The sequence below is a fragment of the Perognathus longimembris genome, chromosome 7 (genome assembly GCF_023159225.1).
Source record: "Perognathus longimembris pacificus isolate PPM17 chromosome 7, ASM2315922v1, whole genome shotgun sequence".
In the NCBI taxonomy this organism is placed as follows: Eukaryota; Metazoa; Chordata; class Mammalia; order Rodentia; family Heteromyidae; genus Perognathus; species Perognathus longimembris.
The window spans coordinates 34,778,196-34,802,666 of record NC_063167.1 but is presented as its reverse complement, the minus strand read 5'-3'; the positions used below and the strand labels follow the sequence as shown (position 1 = coordinate 34,802,666).

Below are 24,471 nucleotides of genomic sequence, written 5' to 3'. Positions count from 1 at the left end.
TAGCCTTGAGCAAAAAGAAGCCAGGGACAGTGCTCAGGCCCTGAGTCCAAGCCCCAGGACTGACCAAAAAATAAATAAATAAACCATTTCCAGTCTATATATGTCATAAAGAATGCTTTTTGAAAAGTCATTGTAAGGGTTGGGATGTAGCTCAGTGGCACAGCACTTGCCTAGCAAAGTGCTATGTCCTGGGTTGGATCCCAGTACCAAAAAAGAAAAAAAAAAGCCAATGCAGATTCCTGTAGTGCTTGTAAAAAGCTTGCTGTATATTATTCCCATAGAGAATTTTGCATCTAATTTGCATTAGAATTTGTGGCTATGTAAATGGCTAAGCCAACCCTTGAAGAAAACATTTAATTGTAGGGTCTAGACATTATAGTAAAAACAAAAGAAGCACTAGTCTTCCTTTGTCATAATTTTTTCCAGTTAGTTGGCATAAATTTTTACTGTTTTAACCACATCTGTCAGTCTTGGAATAAATTTAAAATGATGCTATAGGCTTTGGAGTTCAGTTTGTGACTATTGAGTATTTTAATCCTATAGTTTTGTGTCTGGAGACTTAATGTAATATAATCGAACTAACTAGTTATGTCCAGGTTTTATGGTTTATTCTGAATACAGAAAATATTTGGAGCAAAATGAAAGTCACAGAAAATTCTTTATAAATTACTTCACTAGATCCTTCTAAATTAAAAATATTAATACAATTTCTCTTTGGAAGCTGATCAAATTTTTTAAGTAATTTATACCTTTGTATCTCATGTTATTTTCTGTATGTTACATCTTCAGGTAAATTTGTTTGTGGAAGTGGTGCTATGACTCAGGAGAGTGCTAGCCTTGAATGAAAAAGCTCAGGGACAGGGAGCTCCCAGGCTCGGTGTTACAAAAAGAAAGTTTGTTTATGATACTGTTTTCATTAGGAGAAAAGTGTTTTTTTTGTTTGTTTGTTTTGTTTTTTTTGGCCGTCCTGGGGCTTGCACTCAGGGCCTGAGCACTGTCCCTGGCTTCTTTTTGCTCAAGGCTAGCACTCTGCCACTTGAGCCACAGCGCCACTTCTGGCCATTTTCTGTATATTTGGTGCTGGGGAATTGAACCCAGGGCCTCATGTATACAAGGCAAGCACTCTTGCCACTAGGCCATATTAGGAGAAAAGTTGTTGACACCAAAAAGTTTAAGTTGATTGCATTTCATTAACTTTTTCTTTTTTGGGCGGTCATGAGGCTTGAACTCTTGGCCTGGGTGCTGTTCTGTCCCTGAGTTCTTCAACACAAGGCCAGTGCTCTACCACTTGAGTCACAGTGCTACTTCTGGCTTTCTGGTGGTTAATTGGAGATAAAAGTCTCACGGACTTTCCTGCCCAGGCTAGCTTTGAACTCTGATCCTCAGATCTCAGCCTCCTGAGTAGGCAGGATTACAGGCTTGAGCCACTTTCACTTGGCTCATTTCATTAAGTTTTAAAATAAACATTCAAAATGCATAAGTTATCAGAATTGAGTTACGTATCATATTCTCTTTGGATCTGCTTTCTGAGTGGTAAAGTTTATCAAAAGTTTATTAGATTATTAGATTATTTTTTTACCTTTGTTATAGCCACCCACGATAGTATGCAGTATCTGCAAAAAGGATGGCCATTCAAAAAATGATTGCCCAGAAGATTTCAGGAAAATTGACTTAAAACCTCTACCACCAATGACAAACCGATTTCGGGAAATACTTGATTTAGTATGTAAAAGATGTTTTGGTAAGTGTCTTATTACTATTACTACTTGGACTTTGTTATTTGTTGAATATTTAATGTGTATTTTCTAATTATAAAATACTTTAGTTTCTTGAGATTTTTTTTAAACTAGTTTGGAGACTAAGCACAACTGTTTACTGAATGCCTATATTTGCTAGTTGTTTTAGTAAAGGCTAAGGGGAATACAATTGACTTCATATACATTGCTTTTAAGGAACTTTGATGATTTGAGGTAACCAATAGGGTATCTCTTAGCTATCTGTAGCTTTTCAATTAAAGTGAGTTAAGGGGCTGGGAATGTGGCTTAGTGGTGGAGTGCTTGCCTAGCATGCATGAAGCCCTGGGTTCAGTTCCTCAGTATCACATAAACAGAAAAAGTCAGAAGTGATGCACGGGCTCAACTGGTAGAGCACTAGCCTTGAGCAAAAGAAACTCAGGAACAGTGTCCAGCCCCTGAGTTCAAGCCCCAGAACTGGCTAATAATAATACTTTACGTAAAATTAAAAGATTATGGTCCTCATATACTAGACATATCTTAAGTTGGTGACAACATGTTAGTGGCTACTGCATTGGAGTCTACTGAGAACATTTCTGTCATTGTAGTGCCTTTGGAAAAGCTTCTCTAGCTGGTTATAAAAGATACTAATGCAAATGTAACATCACTATACATCAACTTGACAATAAAATTAAAGTTAAAAAATGAAAAAGAAAAGATACTCATGTGTAACTTGCCATAATTGGAAACAGAATATGTTTTATGTTATGGTAGTAGTAAATGCAGCACAAACACAATTTAACTAAAGCAGATGAAAAGAATTGCGAGGTGAACCTTGCAGTAAATTTTCAGCTAAAGATTATGCAAAGAATGAATAATTTGGGAGAATAGTTACCTTTAATTTGGCCAGGGTATAAGTAAGGCAATAGAGATACAGATATAAAGACATTATGCAATACCTGGATTATTTTGCCTAGCAAATATTTATGAACTAGTTGCTGTACTCAGGTGAAATAAAATTTCAGATGTTATTTAGTGCCCCATTGCCATCCTTCCTCCTATCTTCCATCCTGCCTCCTGCCAGAAAACCACTTAACTGCTCTGTCACTATAGATTTTATTTTTTTTTGCCGCCAGTACTGGAGCTTGAACTCAAGGCCCTGGGCACTGTCCCTGAGCTTCTTTTGTTAAAGGCTAGCACTCTACCACTGGAGCCACAGTGCCACATCCAGCCTTTTCTGTTTACGTGGTACTAAGGGATCAAACCCAGGGCTTCATATATGCTATGCAAGCACTCTACTACTACGCCATTTTCCCAGCCCTTTTCTAGGGTTCTGTAAGAGTAGAATATATTCTATTTTTGGAGGTTCTCAGTATAACTACTTTGTTTCTTCTGTTTTGTGCTAGTGGTTAATTCCTTTGTATTGCCAACTAGTATTCCATTGAACGGATATGGTATAGCCATATACCATGCAATCTTATTTACTCAACTTTTGAGCAGTTTTTGGGTTTTTTGTTTTTGTTTTTGCCAGTCCTGGGCCTTGGACTCAGGGCCTGAGCACTGTCCCTGGCTTCTTTTTGCTCAAGGTTAGCACTCTGCCACTTGGGCCACAGCGCCACTTCTGGCCATTTTCTGTATATGTGGTGCTGGGGGGAATTGAACCCAGGGCTTCATGTATACAAGACAAGCACTCTTGCCACTAGGCCATATCCCCAGCCCTTATTGGCTTATTTCTAAATTTTGACTGTTACAAATAAATACTTTATATTCACTTATGGGTCTTGATATAGACATATGTCTTTTTTCTTTGGTAGTTCCTTTAGGAGTGAGTAAATTGTGGGACTTAGTCTTAAATTAACATACATTATTTTACAAGGGGGTTTTTATTGTGATATTTCCAAGTTGGTATACAATGTATTCCAATCAACCCCTCTTGTTCTATCACTTTCTATTGCCCTACTCTTTCCTTTCTAAAATAGGTTTCAAACAACCCCTATCTACTTTCATACATGCTGACAATCTACCTCGACCATATTCATGTTCTTTCACCTTTATTAGCCCAGCCTCCTGGCTAGTACTTTTCCAAGAACCTGATTGTTTTTCCCCACCCCAGTATACCAACAATTTTTATTGAAACTCTTTTTCCTTTTCCTTGTATTTGCAGGTCCTAGTTTTGAACTCAAGGACTGGGCACTGTCCCTGAGCTTTTTTGCTCAAGACTAGTGCTTTACCACTTGAGCCACAGCTTCACAGCTGCTTCTTTTTTGGTGGCTAATTGGAGATAAGTGTCTGGTGGACTTCCCTGACTGACTGGCTTCTAATTGCAATCTTTATTTGTCAATCTCCTGAATAGAAAGAGTTACAGGTGTGAGCTGTCCACGCCTGGCTCATTGAGATTCTTTTTTTTTTTTTTTTCCGGCCAGTCCTGGGCCTTGGACTCAGGGCCTGAGCACTGTCCCTGGCTTCCTTTTGCTCAAGGCTAGCACTCTGCCACTTGAGCCACAGCACCACTTCTGGCCGTTTTCTGTATATATGTGGTGCTGGGGAATCGAACCCAGGGCCTCATGTATATGAGGCAAGCTCTCTTGCCACTAGGCCATATCCCCAGCCCCATTGAGATTCTTTGATTGTTTTCATACATAATGGCAGTGTATCTTAAAATTACTCACTTTCTTCTGTTTTCCCTTCCCCTTCTCTTCCTAAGTAGTTCCTTAAACTCATGTGTTTGTTTTGTTTTTGGTAGGTCGTAGGGCTTGAACCTCTGGGCCTGGGCTTAGGCTCTGTCCCTAAGCTCTTCAGTACAAGGCTAGTGCTCTACCACTTGAGCCACAGCACCACTTCCACTTCTGGTTTTTGAGAGGTTTATTGGGAATAAGAGTCTCATGGATTTTCCTGCCTGGGCTGGCTTTGAAGCACTATCTTCAGTAGCTAGGATTACAGGCGTGAGCCACCAGCATCCTGCTCACGGTTTTTTGTGTTTTTTTTTTTTAATCCATATATATGCATATGTATATAGATAAATCTGTTATGTTCACATTCCTGAACATGTATGTCTCAGATGTACCTTTGCCACATATGAGTGACGTGATGATTTTGCTTTTTTTGTTTGTTTTGTCTCCTTCAATATGATGTCCTTCAATTCCATCCATTTTCTTGGAAATGACATGATTTCACTTTTCTTTGTGACTGTGTAATATTCCATAGTATATATATATGTGTGTATATACCACATTTTCTTTTTTCATTCTTTTGTTGGGCTCCTGGGCTAATTTTGAACAGAATGCAATAAATATAGGTATGCAGCTGTCTATTTGGTATATTAATTTGCTTCCCTTTGAACGTGTACTCAATAATGGTAGTGTGGAGTCATAGAGGTTGTCTGTTTTTAGTTATTTGAGGAACATCCATACCGATTGCACTAATTTACATTCCTACCAACAGTGTATGAAGGTTCAGTTCCCCCTACCTTCTTTTTTTTTTTTTTTTTTTTTTTTTTGGCCAGTCCTGGGCCTTGGACTCAGGGCCTGAGCACTGTCCCTGGCTTCTTCCCGCTCAAGGCACTCTGCCACTTGAGCCACAGCGCCACTTCTGGCCGTTTTCTGTATATGTGGTGCTGGGGAATTGAACCTAGGGCCTCGTGTATCCGAGGCAGGCACTCTTGCCACTAGGCTATATCCCCAGCCCTCCCCCTACCTTCTTATGAACATTTGTTGTTGGTTGTTTGTTTTCTTGATGGATACCATTCTGAGGTAAGATGGAATTTTAGTGTGGTTTTGATTTGCATTTTATTTGTGGCTAAGGATGTTGAATATCTCTTCATGTATCAGTCATTTGTATTTCTTCTTCTGAGAAGTGTCTGTTAAATTCATTTGGCCATTTATTAATTGGTTATCTTTTACTATTTGATTTTGTTTAAACGGTCTATTCTAGATCCTTTTATCTGTTCAATAACCATTCTGTGGGTTTTCTCTTGATTATGTTGATTGTTTCTTTGGCTATGCAGAAACCCTTTAATTTGATCTAGTCCTCTTTGCCAATTCTTGCAACTGAAGTCCTATTCCAAAAAATTTATCTGTTCTTTGTAAGTTTCAAGGCTTTCCATACATTTTCCTACCATAGATTTCAAGTTTCAGGTCTTTCTTGTAGTTCTTTGATCTATATGGAGTTGATTTTTTTTTTTTATGGTGAAAGGTAGAGGTCCAGTATCGGTCTCCTGTAAAGAATTTGGCCAATTTTGCTAGTAAAATTTGTTGAAGAAACTGTCTTTTTCTACTGTCTATGTTTTTGGATCCTTTGTCAAAAATTAATTGGGTATAGCTGTGTGGTTTTATACTGGGTCTTATGATTGTTCCATTTGTCTTTGGGCCTGTTTTTATGCCAGTGCCATGCTGTTTTTTGTTACTATGGCTCTGTAGTATAGTTTGAAGCCTGTGTTTTGATACTTAACAGCAGTGCTGTTTTTATTTAGAGTTATTTTTGCTTCAGGGTCTTTTTAAGCTTCCATATAAATTTTTGGATTTCTTTTTCTTTTTCTTTGATTTTTTTTTTTTTTTGTTGGCTGGTTGGTCATGGGTTTGAACTCTGGACCTGGGCATTATCTCTGAGCCCTTTTCCCTCAAGTCTCACACTCTTTGAGCCATAGCTCTGCTTTTCTTTTGCTTTTGTCGGTCATGAGGCTTGAACTCAGGATCTGAATGCTGGCCCTGAGCTTTTTTACTTAAGGAGTGCTCTACCACTTTGAACCAAGCACCACTTTCATTTTCTTTTTTTGGCCTCCTAGTCTCCCCCACCCCCGTCCTGGGCCTTGGACTCAGGGCCTGAGCACTGTCCCTGAGCTTCTTTTTACTCAAGGCTAGCACTCTGCCACTTGAGACACAGGGCCACTTCTGGCTTTTTTTCTATATATGTGGTGCTGAGGGATTGAACCCAGGGCTTCATGTATACAAGGCAAGCACTCTTGCCACTAGGCTGTATTCCCAGCCCCCCTTTTTTGGTCATGGACTTTCCTGCCCCAGCTTGTCCTTTTATTTTTATTTTTTTGTGAGTCCTGTAGCTTGAACTCAGAGCTTGGACACTGTCCCTGAGCTTCTTTTGCTCAAGGCTAGCATAGCACTCTACCACTTGAGCCATAATGCCACATCTAGCGTCTTCTGTTTAAGTGGTACTGAAGAATCGAACCCGGGCTTCATGCATGGTAGGCAAGCACTCTACAATTAAGCCACATTCCCTAGTCCCTTCCCCTTTCAGCTTTTAACTACAACCTGCAAATCTTAGCCTTCTGAGTAGTTAGGATTACAAGTGTGAGCCACTGGTTCCTGGCTGCATTGATTTTTCTGATGTAGTGAGGAATGATATTGGGATGGGTGTTACATTAAAATTGTGCATAACTTTAGGCACTATAGTATAGGCATTTTCATTCTGCCAGTCCATGAGCATCTGGTCTTTCTGTCTTTGTGATGCCCTCTTCAGTTTCTTCAAGGCTTTGTAGTTTTCATTGTAGAGGTCTTTCACTTCCTTGGTTAATATATAGGTATTCTGTTTTTTTGAATGGAATTCTTTTCCTGGTTTCTTTCTGTGTCTTAGTTTTATATCCTTCTACCTTTCTGAAGGTGTTTTTATCAGCTCTAGAAATCTTTGGGTGGCATGTGGGAATCTCTTAAGTATAGGATCATATCATAAGCAAATAAGGATAATTTAACTTGTCTTTCCCTAGTTGAATCCCTTTTCCTGTTTAATTGCTCTGGCTAGGAATTCTATTAGCATATTGAATAAGGGTGAATAGAGTTGACGTCCTTGTTTTGTTTCTGACTTCAGGGGAAATGGTTTCAGTTTTTTCCCATTTAGTGTGATATTGGCTACCGATTTTTCATGTATAGCTTTTACTAAGTTCAGGCATGTTGCTTACATTTCTAGTTTCTATTATAAAAGAAAAGGCCTTTTCTGCATCAGTTGAGATGACCATGTGAGTTTTGTTTTTGATCCTGTTTCAGTGATGCATTACACTTACTGATTCATACTTGTTTTTGTTTTGTTTTGTTTTTTTGTCTTTTCTTTTTTGGTACCAGGGATCAAACCCAGGACGTTGCAAGTGCTTTGCCACTGAGCTACATCCCAGCCCTGATTCATACTTGTTAAACCATTCTTATACCCCTGGGATGAAACCAACTTGATCATGGCATATAATTTTTTTAATGTGTTCTTGAATTCAGTTTGCAAGTATTTTATTGAGAATTTTTGCATCAGTGTTCATAAGTTTGGTCTGTAATTTTCTTCTTTTGTTGCATCTTTCATTTGGGAATGAACATAACACTTGCTTCATAGAATGAGTTTCTTCTGTGAATTCCTTCTCTTTCTATTTTATCAGAGAGTTTGAGGAGTGAATATTGGTGTTGTTTCTTGATCTTCTGTTAGAATTCTGCAGCTAATCTGTCTGGTCCTATGCCTGAGCACTGTCCCTGGCTTCTTTTTGCTCAAAGCTAGTACTCTATCTCTTGAGCCACAGCACCACTTCCAGCCTTTTCTGTTTATGTGGTCCAGTGGAATTGAACCCAGGGCTTCATACATGCAAGGTGAGCACTCTACCGCTCAGCCATATTCCCAGCCCCAAGTTTTATATTTTTCATAGCAAGTTTATTAAGTTTGGATATATTACATTGACTTGTAATTACTCAGTCATGGACTCGGATATTTAACATGTTGGGAATGTAAACCAATAATAAATACTTCAGTTTTACTGTCAAAGTTGTTCATAGCTTCAGCCATTGTGATCTCTTTTAGCTGGATCCTGCATGTCTTTGATAAACTGTCATCAGTATGTGGATTTTTTCGACTACATGCCTATCATATGTATTTTCTGCCTAGTCCAAAAATTAGCCATTTTTCAAGATGCTCTACTTTTATTGGATTGTGGTATTAGGAACCAAGATCTGAACACAAGGTGTTCAGTACTGGAATATTGCTTAGAACTAGACTTTCATTGAGCAGGAATATATGTTGTATGCTAACATGCAGGTGTACTTATCTAAAAATATATATGTCTTATTTATGTTAAACTAAACATAACTTTATACTGATGTCTCTAGCTTTGAACCATTGTTAAATGACTTATTATCCGCACACTTCCACCCAAGTGAGAGAAACCTAGTTCCCACCATCTACTACCCTTATTTAATTATTCTACTTTCATATATTTTTATAGCAGCCTTAGAGTGTAATCTGACACGTTGCTATGGGAAACAGTTCAGTCAGTTAGAGCAAAGTGCTTTATACTTTATATTTAGTTTTTTACTTTGTCTTTAGACTTAACATATTGTTACATGAATTTTCAGTGTTACTTAGGTCAGCATCTTTATACCATTGCTGTGTGTGGTTGTTTCCTATATTTATAGTCTGTATTCTGTACTGAGGTTCTCTGACTGCCAACATCACTGTAAAATTTACATGCACAAGACTCACTCTGTGCTGCAGTGTTCTGTGGACTTTAACAGTGCATTATTTTGTTTTCTATTACTATAATAAATATCCAAGAGAAAAATCCATATGAAAGGAAAGGATGACAGGTTTCAGTCTCATAGTTTAAAGGCTTCACTCTAGGATCAACTGGCTCTATCACTTTGGGCCTGTGGCAAAAACACATCATGGCAGAAGCATGTGCCATACATAGCAAAACTATTCCCCTCAAGGCTGCTATGCAAAAGAAAAGAGGAAAGGGGGGTAGCATGCCAGTATCCCCTACAAGAACATACCCTTAGTGACTGGTTCCATTATCCCCCAGTCGCAGCACTGACTGGAGCTCAAACCTTTAACATATGGACCTATTGGAGACACATAAATCAAATCATGTATTATGTCATTGTAGCTAACATTAGAATATCATATAATTTCAGATCCCCTCTCCCCTAGTAATCACTACTCATTGACACTAAATTTGTTTTTATTTATTTTTTTATTATTATTATTTATTTATTTTTTTGGCCAGTCCTGAGCTTTGGACTCAGGGCCTGAGCACTGTCCCTGGCTTCTTCTTGCTCAAGGCTAGCACTCTGCCACTTGAGCCACAGCGCCACTTCTGGCCATTTTCTGTATATGTGGTGCTGGGGAATAGAACCTAGGACCTCCTGTATATGAGGCGAGCATTCTTGCCACTAGGCCATATCCCCAGCCCTAAATTTGTTTTTAGAAAGGCAAATATTAGGGATGAAGGAACAGATTATTTGTAGTGTACTTACCTACCATCTGTAAGGCCCTGGATTTGATCCTCAGTACCCCTCCAGAAAACAAAGCAACCACTATAGCTCATTGCAGCAAATTCTTAACAAATGACTGCATTGTTTCCATAACTTAACTTTTAGGGGTGGCTTTGGAAGAGGAGATGGGGCGGGGGAAATACCTTATTTTTAAGGGGATGTATGATTCTATTGGAAAAAATAAGAAGAATATAAATGAAATACATGAAAGGATGGTCTAAAATCAAGATATAGAAAGCAGTTTGGAGAAATAAGGAAGAGGACCTGAAGGCTGTGGTTAAGGAATATGTGAATCTTAACCAGGTATTTTAATGGAAATAGTTAAACTTCAATGGGCCAGGTGCTTAGGGAACCAGTGTGAATGAGGAGGAAAAAGAAAGCATGGGTAGGGGAAACAGGAACATCTGAAGAAAATTGGATTCATTTGAAAAGTAAATATATTTGTGGATATAAGAAAATGATGATATAAAGTGTACATAGATTTTCAAAAATGAACTTTTCACTGTTTACTTGCCCCTTTTGCCAGTAACATTTACAATTTTAAGGAAAAGTAATCAGTTGTAAGTAAAGTTTTAGGGTAAAATCTTGAGATATTTTCAGATTCTATTTCCTTATTTTTCTTTTTTTCTTTTTTAAACCTAGATGAATTATCACCACCGTTTTCTGAACAACACAACAGGGAACAAATTTTAATTGGTTTGGAAAAATTTATTCAAAGAGAATATGACGGTATGTCATAGGTTAAAAATGGATTATTTTTGTTATTGTACATGGTCTTGCATTTTATTTAAAAGTAATAACTGAGAGCTAGACATAGTAGCTTATGCCTGTAATTCTACCTATTTAGAAGACTGAGATCTAAAGATCACAGTTCGAAGCCAGCTCAAGCAATAAAGTCCATGAAACTTTTATCTCCAGGTAACTACCAAAAAGTGCAAAGTGGAGCTGTTGCTCAAGTGATGGAGTGCTAGCCTTGAACAAAAAAGCTTAGGGGCAGCGTCCAAGCCCCATTTCAGGCTCTGCTACTGGTACCAAAACAAAAAAAGTTGCTGGGTACCCAGTGGCTCATGCCTGTAATCCTAGCTGCTCAGGAGGCTGCGATCTGTGGATCAAGGTTCAAGCCATAGCAGGAAAGTCCATGAGACTCTTACCGCCAATTAACTACAAAAAAATTAACCACCAAAATATTGGAAGTAGAGCTGAGGCTTACATGGTAGAGCTCTAGCCTTGAGCAAAATAATTCAGGGACAATGCTCAGGCCCTGAGGTCAAGCCCCAGGACTGGCACACACACAAAAAACTATTTATTGAATGTTATTAGATACTGCTTTTGTTATGGGAATACATTGCTAACAAAAGAGGTCAAACTTGTTTAATGAATTGTATATTTCAGAGAGGAGGTAGTCATATAAGGAATAAATAAATATATGTTATATCAGCAAATAATAGCTATTAATGTGTAAGAGATGTGATTTTCAGTTAAGTTTCTTTGATAACTAGGGTCTTGAGTAATGTGAAGGGAGAAGGTATACAAATCTCCAAGGAGAGAACACTGTCGAGAGAAAGGGAGCAAATGTAGACACTAAGAACAGATTTTGTTTGGCATTTGAATACGAGTCAGACAATACAGTGAGGTTGAAGTGTAGATCATGTGGGTAGAGTGTAATAGAAACATGAGGTCTCATTGAAAGAATTATATCATTAAAATATGGATGTTGGTAGAAGGAGTTTTATTTTGAGGGCCTAATGAGAAGGTTTTGAAGAGTTTCAGCCATTAGATGACATGATTTGAAAGAACAGCTGGTAAAGTCATAACAATAGAAACAATCATTTATGAGGCTTTTTTTCAAGTCCAGGTAAGCCACAGTAGTGCTTTGAAGAGATGAGAAGTGGTGAGAATTAGGATATATTTGCAGTTAAAACTAGTGAGATTTGCTGATGAGTTTAATCATATGAAATATGATAGAAAGGAAGAGATCAAGGTTGGTCTTAAGGCTTTTGCTTCAATAGTTGAAGTTGGTATTTAATGGAAATGACAAAAGAGCAGGACCAGTAGGTTTTCACCATGAAGGTGAAATCTTGATTCTTTAATCGAGAATTTTGTGGCTAAATATTTTAGAAAAGCATAGAAAATTAATTCATGATCAGAATGTTTTACTTTTAAAAATCTATTATATACTGTAAGAATATTTTAATATTATTTTGTTAGTATATAAAGTATTGGCTAGATCTAAGTTCCTATTTTTTAAAATCATACTTTTTTGTTGATAATCATAGCTGCTTTTAGTCCTTCTCATTTGTCTTTGAAATTTGAAGTAGAACATCAGAAGTAGATGGAGGGATCATTTTGACAATACAGAACCTGTTATCTAAATGTGTAGTCAAGGGCTGGGGATATGGCCTAGTGGCAAGAGTGCTTGCCTTATATACATGAGGCCCTGGGTTCAATTCCCCAGCACCATATATACAGAAAATGGCCAGAAGTGGCGCTGTGGCTCAAGTGGCAGAGTGCTAGCCTTGAGCAAAAAGAAGCCAGGGACAGTGCTCAGGTCCTGAGTCCAAGCCCAAGGACTGGCAAAAAAACAACAAAACAAAAACCAACTAAATGTGTAGTCAAATAAAGTTAAAATAAAGGAAAGAAAAACCCACTTCTATTGCAGCTTGTTTGGAGAAGTAGCTACTATTGAACTGTGAATGTGAAGGAATCTATAGATAGAGATTTATGTCTCTTATGCACTTTTGGAGGAAAATTAATAATTTAATACTGTATAGTTAGGTGGTAGTTATAAAATTATTTGCATTGTACCTTTGAGGAACTAGTTTATTTTCAAGATGTAAATTTTCAAGTATCGTCCTTAAATATTGGTATTTATGTTAATGAACAAAGGTAGATGGATCTGTAGTTAAGTAGGAAAAGGCTAAAGGTCTCTGTTTAGAAGTGAAGATTGATAGATGTTAAAGACCTCACATATATTTCTGACGTGGGCAACAAAAAAAAATGTTATTTGCTGAGAATAGCAATTTTAGAAATGATGGTAGATTTAGGGTGAAGGGCATGTTGAATAAATGATAGCTGGAAAAGTGGAAAAAGTAGTTGAGTACATGAATGTGGGAACTTGAGTAAGCATCTGGGCTTGAGATGGATGTTTGGGAATTTTGCAGTGGTAGATAATTTAAGGCTTTGAGGTGGATACAATCACCTTGTTAATAAGACCCTAGAGGATATTAGAAGACTCCTTCCATGTTAATTATGACTTGTGTTTCCTTTTTCTTAGAAAAGGCAAGACTGTGCTTATTTGGCTCTTCTAAGAATGGATTCGGGTTTCGTGATAGTGATCTTGATATTTGTATGACCTTGGAAGGCCATGAAAATGCAGAGGTAAGAGTTTTGGTTTGTAATGGATATGGAAGTTTATTCTCTTCTAATGATGAATCTAATTTTATTTTTGTGTATAATATTGATAAAACATATGGTATTATTTTTATATATTACATATAGATATATTAGCCACATCAATGTTTGAAATATAAAAACATGTATTTTAAAAGTATTGAGATTGTTTAGTAAATATTTGCTCACCATTTTATAATATAAAAGCAAAGATTTGTGTGTTGTAATGAATTTTGGAAATTGTTTTAATTTGAATTTATGGTTACTAGACCATAAAGTTAGACTTTTTTCCTTAGGGCAGTGAGGAGCTGGTGCTTCCGTTCAGTAGTAAATGTTAATTTTGCTTATTCTATCTTTACTATCTCTTTCATTAGGAGCTGTCTTTGTATCACTATAGATAGGAAATATCTAATAGTGGTCATCTAATTTATAAATGGGTCATTCTGAAACTTAATTATAATTTCGGGGCAGTTGCCTTTTTTCCATAGAAAGAATATTATAAATAAATGAGTTTTAGGAACTCATTTTGGGCGGGAATGGGAACTAACATTTATTGAGTCCCCAACATACACTTATGCATACATTATCTCATTTTATTCTTGCACCCACCCTTGAGGTAGGTATTATTTCCCCCATTTTACAGATGAGGAAACAGGCTTTGAGAGATAAAGTGACTTGCCCAAGTTCACACAGCTAGTAAGTGTTGGAGCCGGGATTCGTACCCAGGTCTGTCTGACTCCAGAGTTCATGCTCTTTGCACTGTATCTCACTGCCTTCTTGTAATTTTTTAACCCATAATGTAGCTGAAATATAGTACTAATAGTACTGTAGAACCTAACCACTACTTTGTGAAATTTAAAGCTTTCTGAGTTCCACATTGAGATGCCAGGAGCAGACCTTCCCCCAGTGCAGTCTTGGCAGTGAAGTGGGTATGCTTTTCCTTCTCTATCTTCCAGGACTCAATAGTGGGAATGAGATTATCTAACCTTTTGAGAAGAAAAGGACTAATCAGGGAAGAAGTGTCCCAGTCCTTTACAGCAGTAATTAGAAAAGGAGGGGATCCTTGCAGGTGCTCTTTACCCAGTATAGCTCTTGATATTTATGTTTCAAAATCAGATTGATTGCAAGATTGGGGTGAGGCCAAGCTTCTGGCATCTATAGTGGTGTCAGCATAGCCTTTGTTATGTTATAAAAGAATTCAGCAGAATGGTGTACCTGTGCATTTCTGAAATACCTTCACAGGTGATTTTGTACTAGTTATACCTGGAGTAAAGATGGCAGTGATGAGTTCTCACTTGTTTGTTCTCTTAACTAACTTGTTATTGCCACTTATGTAGAAGAGGCTGCCCTTCTCCATTTTGAAGAGCAAGAATTGAGAGAAAAAGAAATGATTTTACCCAGGGAACAGACTTTTAGATACCTTCTATGTAAAATTTAGTAATCAGACTTGTAATCACTAAGAGTGTATATAATATATATGTAGTCTGCTGTTCACATTAGGAACTTGAAACAGTGAAAAAGAATAAAATATATTTTAGATGGACCTATTGAAACTTAAAAATTTGTATTAAATTGTATATTTTGCATGATAAAAAGAATATCACCATTTTCATTCATTTTGTTCTGTGTGTCATTTAACTCATGATTCCTTTGAAATCCCCAGGTTACGCTATAATGACTATGTTGGGGATACAAAAAGTAATCTTATAACTGTTGGGATTGCTCTTGATAGCCTTCAGCTTAACACAGTCGACTTATAATGTCATCCTCTTCTGTGTTCCTTGTCTTTTGATGATTATTGTTTCTGGTTGTTGTTGTTTTTGTTCTTTTTTAATTGCATCTCAGTTTGCAGAGGTAAGAATTTCCTTGAGGAAATAGGTACTGGTAATAATAGGATTATCTTTCTTTGCCTCACCAACATAATAATGAATAATAGGCAGATTTTAAGTTCTCATTTTATGCCAGGCTTGCTGCTGAATGCTTTATATTATGTCTCATATAATCCTTCCAGCAACTTTGTAGGGCAAGAATTTGTGATTATTTGGATTTTGTAGAGTAGATATGTGCTCTGAATGGGAGAGTTAAGGATAGGCTATCCAGCTAATAGCTAAGTCAGAGCCTGGGCTCTTAATCAAGATACTGTTTTGCATCCATCAGATCTTATACTTACCTTTGTTTCTCAAACATAAATCTACATGTGAATTACTGTGTGATCCTTTTTTAAATGCCTATGATTAGGTTTGATAAAGGTCTGAGATTCTACATTTCTACCAGTTCCCAATAATACTGAGGCTATGTATTTATGAACCACATACTTCAAAGAGCAAGGTGATATAGGATGTTATGACTGGAAATTTAAAAAATAGCATTAAATGCTTAGATTAAAGTAGAATTTGCACAAGGCCAAATTGAGTGAAAAATTGTTTTATTTATTTTTTTGTTTTTTAGAAATTAAATTGTAAGGAAATAATAGAAAATTTGGCGAAAATTCTTAAGAGACATCCAGGTATAAATTTTCAATCTATCTTTAAAACAAAAAATTCTCTTTAGCATTATGAAAATTATTTAACTTTTTTTTTTTTTAAATCAGGTTTAAGGAACATTTTGCCTATAACTACTGCCAAAGTGCCTATAGTAAAATTTGAACACAGACGAAGTGGGCTAGAAGGTGATATCAGTTTATATAATACATTGGTAAGTTTTTTATAGGCCAGGCATAATTGTACTTTTCATTTAAAAAGTTTATAGATGATGAATTATGTAAGGTCCACACCCAGGAGGGCTCCATGCAGATGTTCATTGCCTGTTTTAAGTCTGCGCCCAGTACCTGCATTGCCTAGGTAACTGGCACACCTGGAGGCAGTTACCTCCCCCTTCTCCGAGGTCACATCCAATCCATCTGGCCATACCTCCTGCTCCTTCCTGAATACCATATGGTGTTCTCCTTTGTCGGCTGCCTACTTTAATAAACCTTACAAGTTATACTTCAAGGGGCTGGGAATATGGCCTAGTGGCAAGAGTGCTTGCCTTGTATACATGAGGCCCTGGGTTCGATTCCTCAGCACCACATATACAGAAAATGGCCAGAAGTGGCGCTGTGGCTCAAGTGGCAGAGTGCTAGCTTTGAGCAAAGAGAAGCCAGGGACAGTACTCAGGCCCTGAGTTTACGGCCTAGTACTGGCCAAAAAAAACCCAACCAAGTTATACTTCAAGTATTTTCACATGTGAGCAGTGTAAGGAGCACATATCTTGTCATCTATTTCTATCAGATTGTTAATTTTTTATTTATTAATAGGTACTTAAAATTTATATTTGTATATATTCTAATTAGACTGTATTGTGTCTTTTTATATGATTTGTAAGCTTAAGAAAAATGAAATGTTAAAAAATTTGAAATTATTTTTCAGGCTCAACATAACACCAGAATGCTAGCTACTTATGCAGCTATTGATCCTAGAGTTCAGTACTTGGGATATACCATGAAAGTGTTTGCTAAGGTATTTGTGAAAATGTTAATGGTTGCTTAGTTGTGATAATCTATCTTCCCCCCCTCCCCCAAACCTTCTCTCTCCTTCTTCTTCCTTCTCATACCAATACTGGTGCTTGAACTCAAGGCCTGAGCACTTATTCCTGAGCTCTTTTTGCTCAAGGATAGTGCTCTATCACTTGAGCCACAGCTCCACATCTGGCTTTTTGGTGATTAATTGGAGATAGGAGTCTCATGGGCTTTCCTTCCTGGGCTATTTTCAAACCACAATCCTTGGATCTTAGCCTCCAGAGTATCCTTAGGATATTAGCTAGGATTATAGACTTGAGTCAGTGCTTGGTATACTTTTTTGGCGAGGGGAGGGAGGTGTCAGGGAATATCCAGCATATTGAAGTAGTCAGAATCCAAAAGCTCTAAAGGAGGGGCTGGGGATATGGCCTAGTGGAAAGAGTGCTTGCCTCATATACATGAAGCCCTGGGTTCGATTCCTCAGCACCCCATATACAGAAAACGGCCCAAAGTGGTGCTGTGGCTCAAGTGGCAGAGTGCTAGCCTTGAGCAAAAAGAAGCCAGGGACAGTGCTCAGGCCTCGAGTCCAAGCCCCAGGACTGGCAAAAACAAAAGCCTTTAAGGAGCCAGGTGCCAAATGCCCTCATACCTATAGTTCTAGCTATTCAAGAGGCAGAGATCATAAGAATTTCAGTTCAAAGCCAGAGCAAAATACTTGTGAGCAGAATCCCAATCCGTAGTTGTAATTATCTATGTACCTGTTACCTCTGGTACTGAGATCAGTACCAGTACCTCTGGCTGAGATCAGAAGGCCAGCTTCAGCTACAAAAAGTTAGCTAGAACTCCATCTCAACAGAAAAAAATTAAGTTTGGGGTCTTGTGACTGTCATCCTGCCTACTGGGGAAAGCATAAGTAGGAAGATTTCAGTGTCATCTGGCTCATGCAGAAAGTGAGACCTTGTTTCAAAAGTACCAGAGCAAAAAGGGTTGAGGCATGACCCAAGCAGTAGAGCAATTGCCTTGCAAGTACAAAGCCCTGCATTCAAACTCCAGTACCAACAAAAATTTAAAGGGGGGGAAAAAAGATCTAAAGGGATTTGTGGAAGATGGGAAATCTCCCTTATTTACTTATTACCTAGCCTGTGTTGGAAGTAACCAGTGTTACATTTCAGACATGTATTACATTAGTATGGCAAATACAAAGATTTCCTACCTCCTTGTTGCAGGCATAAATACGTTGAAATATAATAGAAAACAATGAATACATAGTTCGTATTTTACTTTTTTTTAACTTAGCAATAGATTTAGAAATTACATCAGGATACTAAGAATTTCTTGTTATTTTGAATAATACATACTCTTCCTTTGTATGGGTAATTCTCAGTATTTTGCTTTTTTTTTTTTTTTTTTTTTTTTGGCCAGTCCTGGGCCTTGGACTCAGGGCCTGAGCACTGTCCCTGGCTTCTTTTTGCTCAAGGCTAGCACTCTGCCACTTGAGCCACAGCGCCACTTCTGGCCGTTTTCTGTATATGTGGTGCTGGGGAATTGAACCCAGGGCCTCATGTATACGAGGCACGCGCTCTTGCCACTAGGCCATATCCCCAGCCCCTAATTCTCAGTATTTTGAACCTTTGCTTTATTGATGAACCTAAAATTAGTTCTGATTTTTTTTTCTATTAAAACAATACTACAAGCTGGGTGTGAGTGCTTTATATCTGTAATCTTTGCTGCTCAAGAAGCTGAGATCTGAGGATCATGGTTCAAAGCCAGCCCAGCAGGAAAATACGCGAGTCTCTCAACTCCAATAAATTACCAAAAAGTTGGAATTGGAGCTGTGGCCCAGTGGTAGAGTAGAGGGCTATTTTTGAGTTAGAACAAAAAACAAAAAAAAAAACTCAGGGAATTTGCCTGGGCTTTGAGGTCAAGCCACAGGGTCAGCACACAAAAACAATAGTAACAGCAACAAAAGCACTACTACAACAAAAGGAACATTTGGTTTCTTTTTAGTTCAGTCTTGGGACTTAAACTCAAGGTCTAGCACTGTCCCTGAGCTTTTTCTTTGCTCAAAGCTAGTGCTGTACTACTTTGAGCCACGGGCCCATTTCTGGTTTTCTAGTGGTTAATTGGAGATAAGTGTCATGGACTTTTCTGCCCAGGCTGGCTTTGAACTGCAATCCTCAGATCTCAGCCTCCCAAGTAGGTAGGATTAAAGGCACTAGCCACTAGTGCCTGGCAAAGAAACTCTTCTTATTCAGTAGTTTCACACATATTTGGATGGTAATTTTGAGTTTCCAGGCCAAAGGAAATTTATTTTCATAGTTTGAAATTGTAAAGCTCTTTTTTCATAGAGCTTTCACTAATTAACATGATTGTCCATATGTATAAGATTATATGCTTTCCCATACCCTTAATAGCAGTTTGTTATTGAACTTTTGGATACATATCAGTTCAGTGAATTACAGAAGTGTTGCTTCAGAGTAGTCAGTATGGTTTGAAATGAGAGTCTGAAGTTTTATTTTCATCACGTTTTTTTTTTTTTTTCCCCCAAGCGATGTGACATTGGAGATGCTTCCAGGGGAAGTTTATCTTCATATGCATATATCCTTATGGTGCTGTACTTTCTGCAGCAGAGAAAGCCACCTGTTATCCCAGTTCTACAAGAGGTAAGTGTGGAAGAAAAATATAATTACTCTGTGTGTGTGAGAGAGAGAGACAGAGAGACAGAGAGAACACAATAGATTTGAAGATCTTGTTCAGTTTATGACCATTAGAAGGCTTTTTTTCAGGGGGTGGCAGTCTTGGGGTTTGAACTCAGGTGATTGGGCACTGTCCCCTGAGCTTCTTCTGCTCAAGGCTAGCACTTTACCACTTGAGCCACAGCACCACTTCTGGCCTTTTCTGTTTATGTGGTACTGAGGACCCAGGGCTTAAACAACCACTAAGCCACATTCTCAGCCCTAAAAGGATTTTTCTATCATGTATGTCCTAAGTTTTCTCTTTTCATTAATATTAAAATTAAGCAATGAGCCCCTTTGAAAAAGTTATTTTGGATTATACAGACTACTAAGAGAATATGAGCTGAATAGAACCATTGCATATCTTTAACATTTAAAAAATTTGGAGACCTGGATGCTGCAGATGATTATGAAGTTTTTGTAGGCAGCCATACAAATGCCTATTTTTTTTTTAACAAGAAGCATATAAGTTTGTTCTCTCTAGAATAGTTTGGCCTATGTGTATTTTGGGAATAACTTTGAGAGTTTGCTTAAGAACAGACATAGGATTTTTTTCCTCAGGTCTTTTAAAATTAGGTTAATTAAACATAAGAATGAGCTGGGTGCTGGTGGCTCATATCTGTAATCCTAGCTAATCAGGAGGCGGAGACCTAACAGGAGTGGCCATGAGACTCTTTATCTCCAATAAACTAGGAAAAAGTTGCAAGTAAGAGTTGTGGATCATTGTGGGAGAGGGCTAGCCTTGAGTGAAAGAGCTTAGGGACAGTGCCCAGGCCCAGAATACTAAGCCTCAGGATGGGAGGAAAACGTTATAAATCTTCTTACCTACCAGAAAAATCTCCAGCTAAATTAGTATTAGATGATATATATTTTTAGTCTCTTTTTTAGGATAGTTTTAAGATCACAGCAAAATTGAGGGGCACGTACATAGATTTCTCATATTTTCCTTTTTTCCTTCTACCCTGCACAACTTTGCCCATTGTCAATCCCACTAGTGTAGTACATTGTTAACAGTTGATAAACTTGAATTAACACATACAATCAGCTGAAGTCCATAGTTTAAATTGAGGTTCATTTTGGGTATTGTGGCTCACACCTGTAATTCTAACTACTCAGGAAGATCTGAGTATTGTGATTGAAAGTCACCACAAGCAGGAAAATTGTGAGACTCTTACCTCCATGTAACCACCAAAAAGCCAAAAGTAGAGTTGTAACTCCAGTGATAGACCATCAGCCTTTCACAAAAGTAGTAGAGTGAGAAATCTAAGGGACAGCACCTCGGCTCTGAGTTCTCAAGTCCCAGTGCCAGCACATAAATCAATAAATAATTAGTGATACACTCTTTATTTTGGTGTCTATAATGGGAATTGAACTCAGAGCCTCACAGTCTCACTTGGCTTTTTGCCCAAGATGGGATTGTACCACAATCCTCCTACCTATGCCTCTTGCATAGCTGGTATTACAGGCCTGTGCCACCAGCATGGCTTGTTGAGATCGGTTTTGACCAACTTCTTTACAGGCTAGCCTCAAATCATAATCCTAGTCTTCACCTCCTCAGTAACTGGAATTACAGGTGTGAGTCACTGTGTCTGACCTAGAGTAACTTGCTATACAAAAATGGTTGACCTCATAAATGTTAGAGTGAGTTCTTGCTGAGTCAAGAATGATAGAAAGTGAGTAAAGGTGAGAGAGAATGCTTGTTTAAAAAAGAAGATAGCATCAGTACTTCTGAGGGCTTATGTACAGTGTAGAATTTGGTCCAGTGAAATTAGAGCATTCAGACGAATAGGCAAAATATGTGTGATTAGTGTCCACTCTACTCTGTTACTTGCTAACGTTGCCTGAAGTTAATAGTAATGCTGATAGGGCTCCCCTTAGTGGTCATGGACTAGGGTTGACTATGTGAAAGGCGTGTGTCTGGTGAGTCATTATGTGTTATCATGAAGGTAAAGGCTTACCAATAGGATTTAGTAGTTATTCTGAAGAATTCCCTAATACAGTCTGAAGAGATAACTTGTATCATTTTAATATCTGGCAAATCTGTTTTACAGAGCATGGAATACTTATAATAGTGTCTGAATTTTAAAGGTAAAAAATTGTACTTTAACCCCTTATAACCCCTTCACTTTAATTTTTTTTTTCTGGTCCTTGCACTTGAACTCCAGGCCAGGGCACTGTCCCTGAGCTTTTCCCCCCTCAAAGTTAGTGCTTTACCACTTGAGCCACACCTTCACTTCCAGCTTTTTCAGTAGTTTATTGGAGATGTTGAACTCATGGACTTTCCCACTCCCATCTGGCTTTAAACCGAGATCCTCTGATCTCAGCCTTCTGAGTAGCTAAGATTACAGGTGTAAGTCACTAGTGCCTAACAAAACTTCCCATGTGTTTTGTTTTAATCCTATCTGTAACTGTCAGGCTCTCCCTTTTATTATATTTTAATGAAATACCAGAAATTAGGCTAAATGATTTTTGGCGATTTAAGTTATATATTAATATTATGGCTTGTCTTTGGAAATTTGATTTTTATATAACATGCAGAATAAATATATTTGGGGAAGAAATTTGTCTTCTTCATATAGGAAGCTTTGATTTAGTTAGGTTTTGTGCTCAAGATAAATTATAGACCTTGACCCACAAGGAACTTGTACCTAAGAATGAAATTGGAGAGGATAGACAGAAATGTCATTAATTTTGTCTCAAAATTACTTGGGAGGGGCTGGGGATATGGCCTAGTGGCAAGAGTGCCTGCCTCATATACATGAGGCCCTGGGTTCGATTCCCCAGCTACAGAAAATGGCCAGAGTGGCGCTGTGCCTCAAGTGGCAGAATGCTAGCCTTGAGCAAAAAGAAGCCAGGGACAGTGCTCAGGCCCGGAGTCCAAGCCCCAGGACTGGCCAAAACAAACAAACAAAAAAAACACAAAAATTACTTGGGAGGTCAGTTGGGCCTATGTAATCATCTAGTGAATTTTTTTGTTCTGGTGACATAGCACTCTTCCATTCCTACTTCACTAGGACAGTGAATTGTAACTCATAATTCATATGAAACATTTATAATCTTTATGAAGAGTTCAGTATAAGCTTCCTAATTTTCTTTGACACAAAACTGGTGCCCACATGCTTTTTATCCTTATCTGATGTAGATAACTAACTAAAGAGATTTGGTCTTAAAACAGGTATATTGATTCTCTTTGGTTATATAATATAATCAGTCAGTATTTATTGATTCTATATTTCTATAACTTTTTTGTTTTGTTTGGGCTTTTTGCCAGTCCTGGGGCTTGAACTGAGGGCCTGAGCACTGTCCCTGGCTTCTTTTTGCTCAAGGCTAGCACTCTGCCACTTGTGCCACAGTGCCACTTCTGCCTTTTTCTCTATATATGTGGTGCTGAGGAATCAAACCCACGGCTTCATGTATACGAGACAAGCAGTAGGCCAGTAGGCCATATTCCAGCCCCTATAATTCCTTTTTTGTTGTTGTTAGTCTTGTGGCTTGAACTCAGGTTCTTGGTATTGTCCCTGTGCTTTTGTACTCAAGGCTAGTGCTCTACCACTTTGAGCCACAGTACCACCTCTGGTTTTCTGGGGGTTAATTGGAAATGAGAATCTACTAGACTTTCCTGCCTGGGCTAGCTTCAAACCGTGACCCTCAGCTTTCATCCTCCTGAGTAGCTAGGATTACAAGCATGAGTCACTGGCACCTGACACCTAGAATTCTTTCATGAAACTGACGCTTTTGGTTTCTTTCATTATTCTTGGGCTAGGTGTGTTTTCATAGGCTAAATAGATAATAACATCAAATGTGCCATTTGCAGTCTGATGCTCGTTATCCTTTCTCAACTTTGGTTTTACAGATTTTTCTATTTATGTGGTGCTATGGAATCGAACCCAGGGCTTTGTGCATGCTAGGCAAGCACTCTACCACTAAGCCACATTCCCAGCCCTAGATGTATTTTATTAATTGCTAGGTGACAAGTTTTATCACCTAAGTTTGTTCCCTTTGGAATGCATAATTCAATATGTTTTCTATAGATAAAGTCTAAAATGCTATGAAGGTTTACAGGCCTTTGGGTAGAATAACTTGAAATCTGATAATAAAAGTAAATGTTTTAATGCAGATCTTTGATGGGAAACAGATTCCACAGAGAATGGTTGATGGATGGAATGCCTTTTTCTTTGACAAAACAGAAGAATTGGTAAGGAAGGTTTACATAGTTCTTATGTCATAGAGTACTTACTGATATTTGTTAGAATTTTCATAGTTTAATCATTTTACTTGGACTTGTGGAATATGTTTTAGATAATTGCCCTTCCCCCTCTTTCCCTCCCCTTATTCTCTTCTATGATCCTCCTCTTCTCTTCCTTTTTTACCTGAAGAAAAAGCGTTTACCATCACTTGGAAAGAACACAGAATCATTAGGAGAGCTTTGGTTGGGATTGCTTCGCTTCTATACTGAAGAATTTGATTTCAAGGAATATGTAATCAGCATTCGGCAAAAAAAGCTGTTGACAACTTTTGAAAAACAGTGGACATCTAAATGCATTGCAATCGAAGGTAATTTTTTTATGTCAATCTTTTTTTGATGTTTGTTTGTCATAGGACTTGAATTCAGGGCCTGAGCACTGTCCCTGAGGTTTTATTTTGCTTTAGGCTAGTGCTCTACCACTTTAAGCCACAGAGTTACTTTTGATCTTCTGGTGGTTAATTAGTGATAAGAATCTCACTTAAGGGGCTGGGAATATGGCCCAGTCTTAGAGTGCTTGCCTTGTATACATGAAGCCCTGGGTTCCATTTCTCAGCACCTCATACCTAGAAAAGACTAGAAGTGTTGCTGTGGCTCAAGTGGTAGAGTGCTAGCCTTGAGCAAAAAG

The 24,471-nt window shown here is 38.0% G+C and overlaps 1 protein-coding gene across 7 annotated transcripts in view; it reads left to right on the top strand.

Annotated features, from left to right (window-relative positions):
• Tut4 (terminal uridylyl transferase 4) overlaps window positions 1-24,471 on the top strand; it is a 95,739-nt gene that overhangs the window by 53,652 nt on the left and 17,616 nt on the right. For all 7 annotated transcript variants that reach the window (XM_048351314.1, XM_048351313.1, XM_048351316.1 and 4 more), the window contains exons 14-22: window positions 1,591-1,741; window positions 10,622-10,708; window positions 13,254-13,357; window positions 15,818-15,875; window positions 15,960-16,063; window positions 16,777-16,866; window positions 19,415-19,528; window positions 23,718-23,795; window positions 23,977-24,154. In XM_048351314.1, the coding sequence (XP_048207271.1) occupies window positions 1,591-1,741; window positions 10,622-10,708; window positions 13,254-13,357; window positions 15,818-15,875; window positions 15,960-16,063; window positions 16,777-16,866; window positions 19,415-19,528; window positions 23,718-23,795; window positions 23,977-24,154 (964 nt within the window). The remainder of the gene's footprint in view (window positions 1-1,590; window positions 1,742-10,621; window positions 10,709-13,253; window positions 13,358-15,817; window positions 15,876-15,959; window positions 16,064-16,776; window positions 16,867-19,414; window positions 19,529-23,717; window positions 23,796-23,976; window positions 24,155-24,471) is intronic.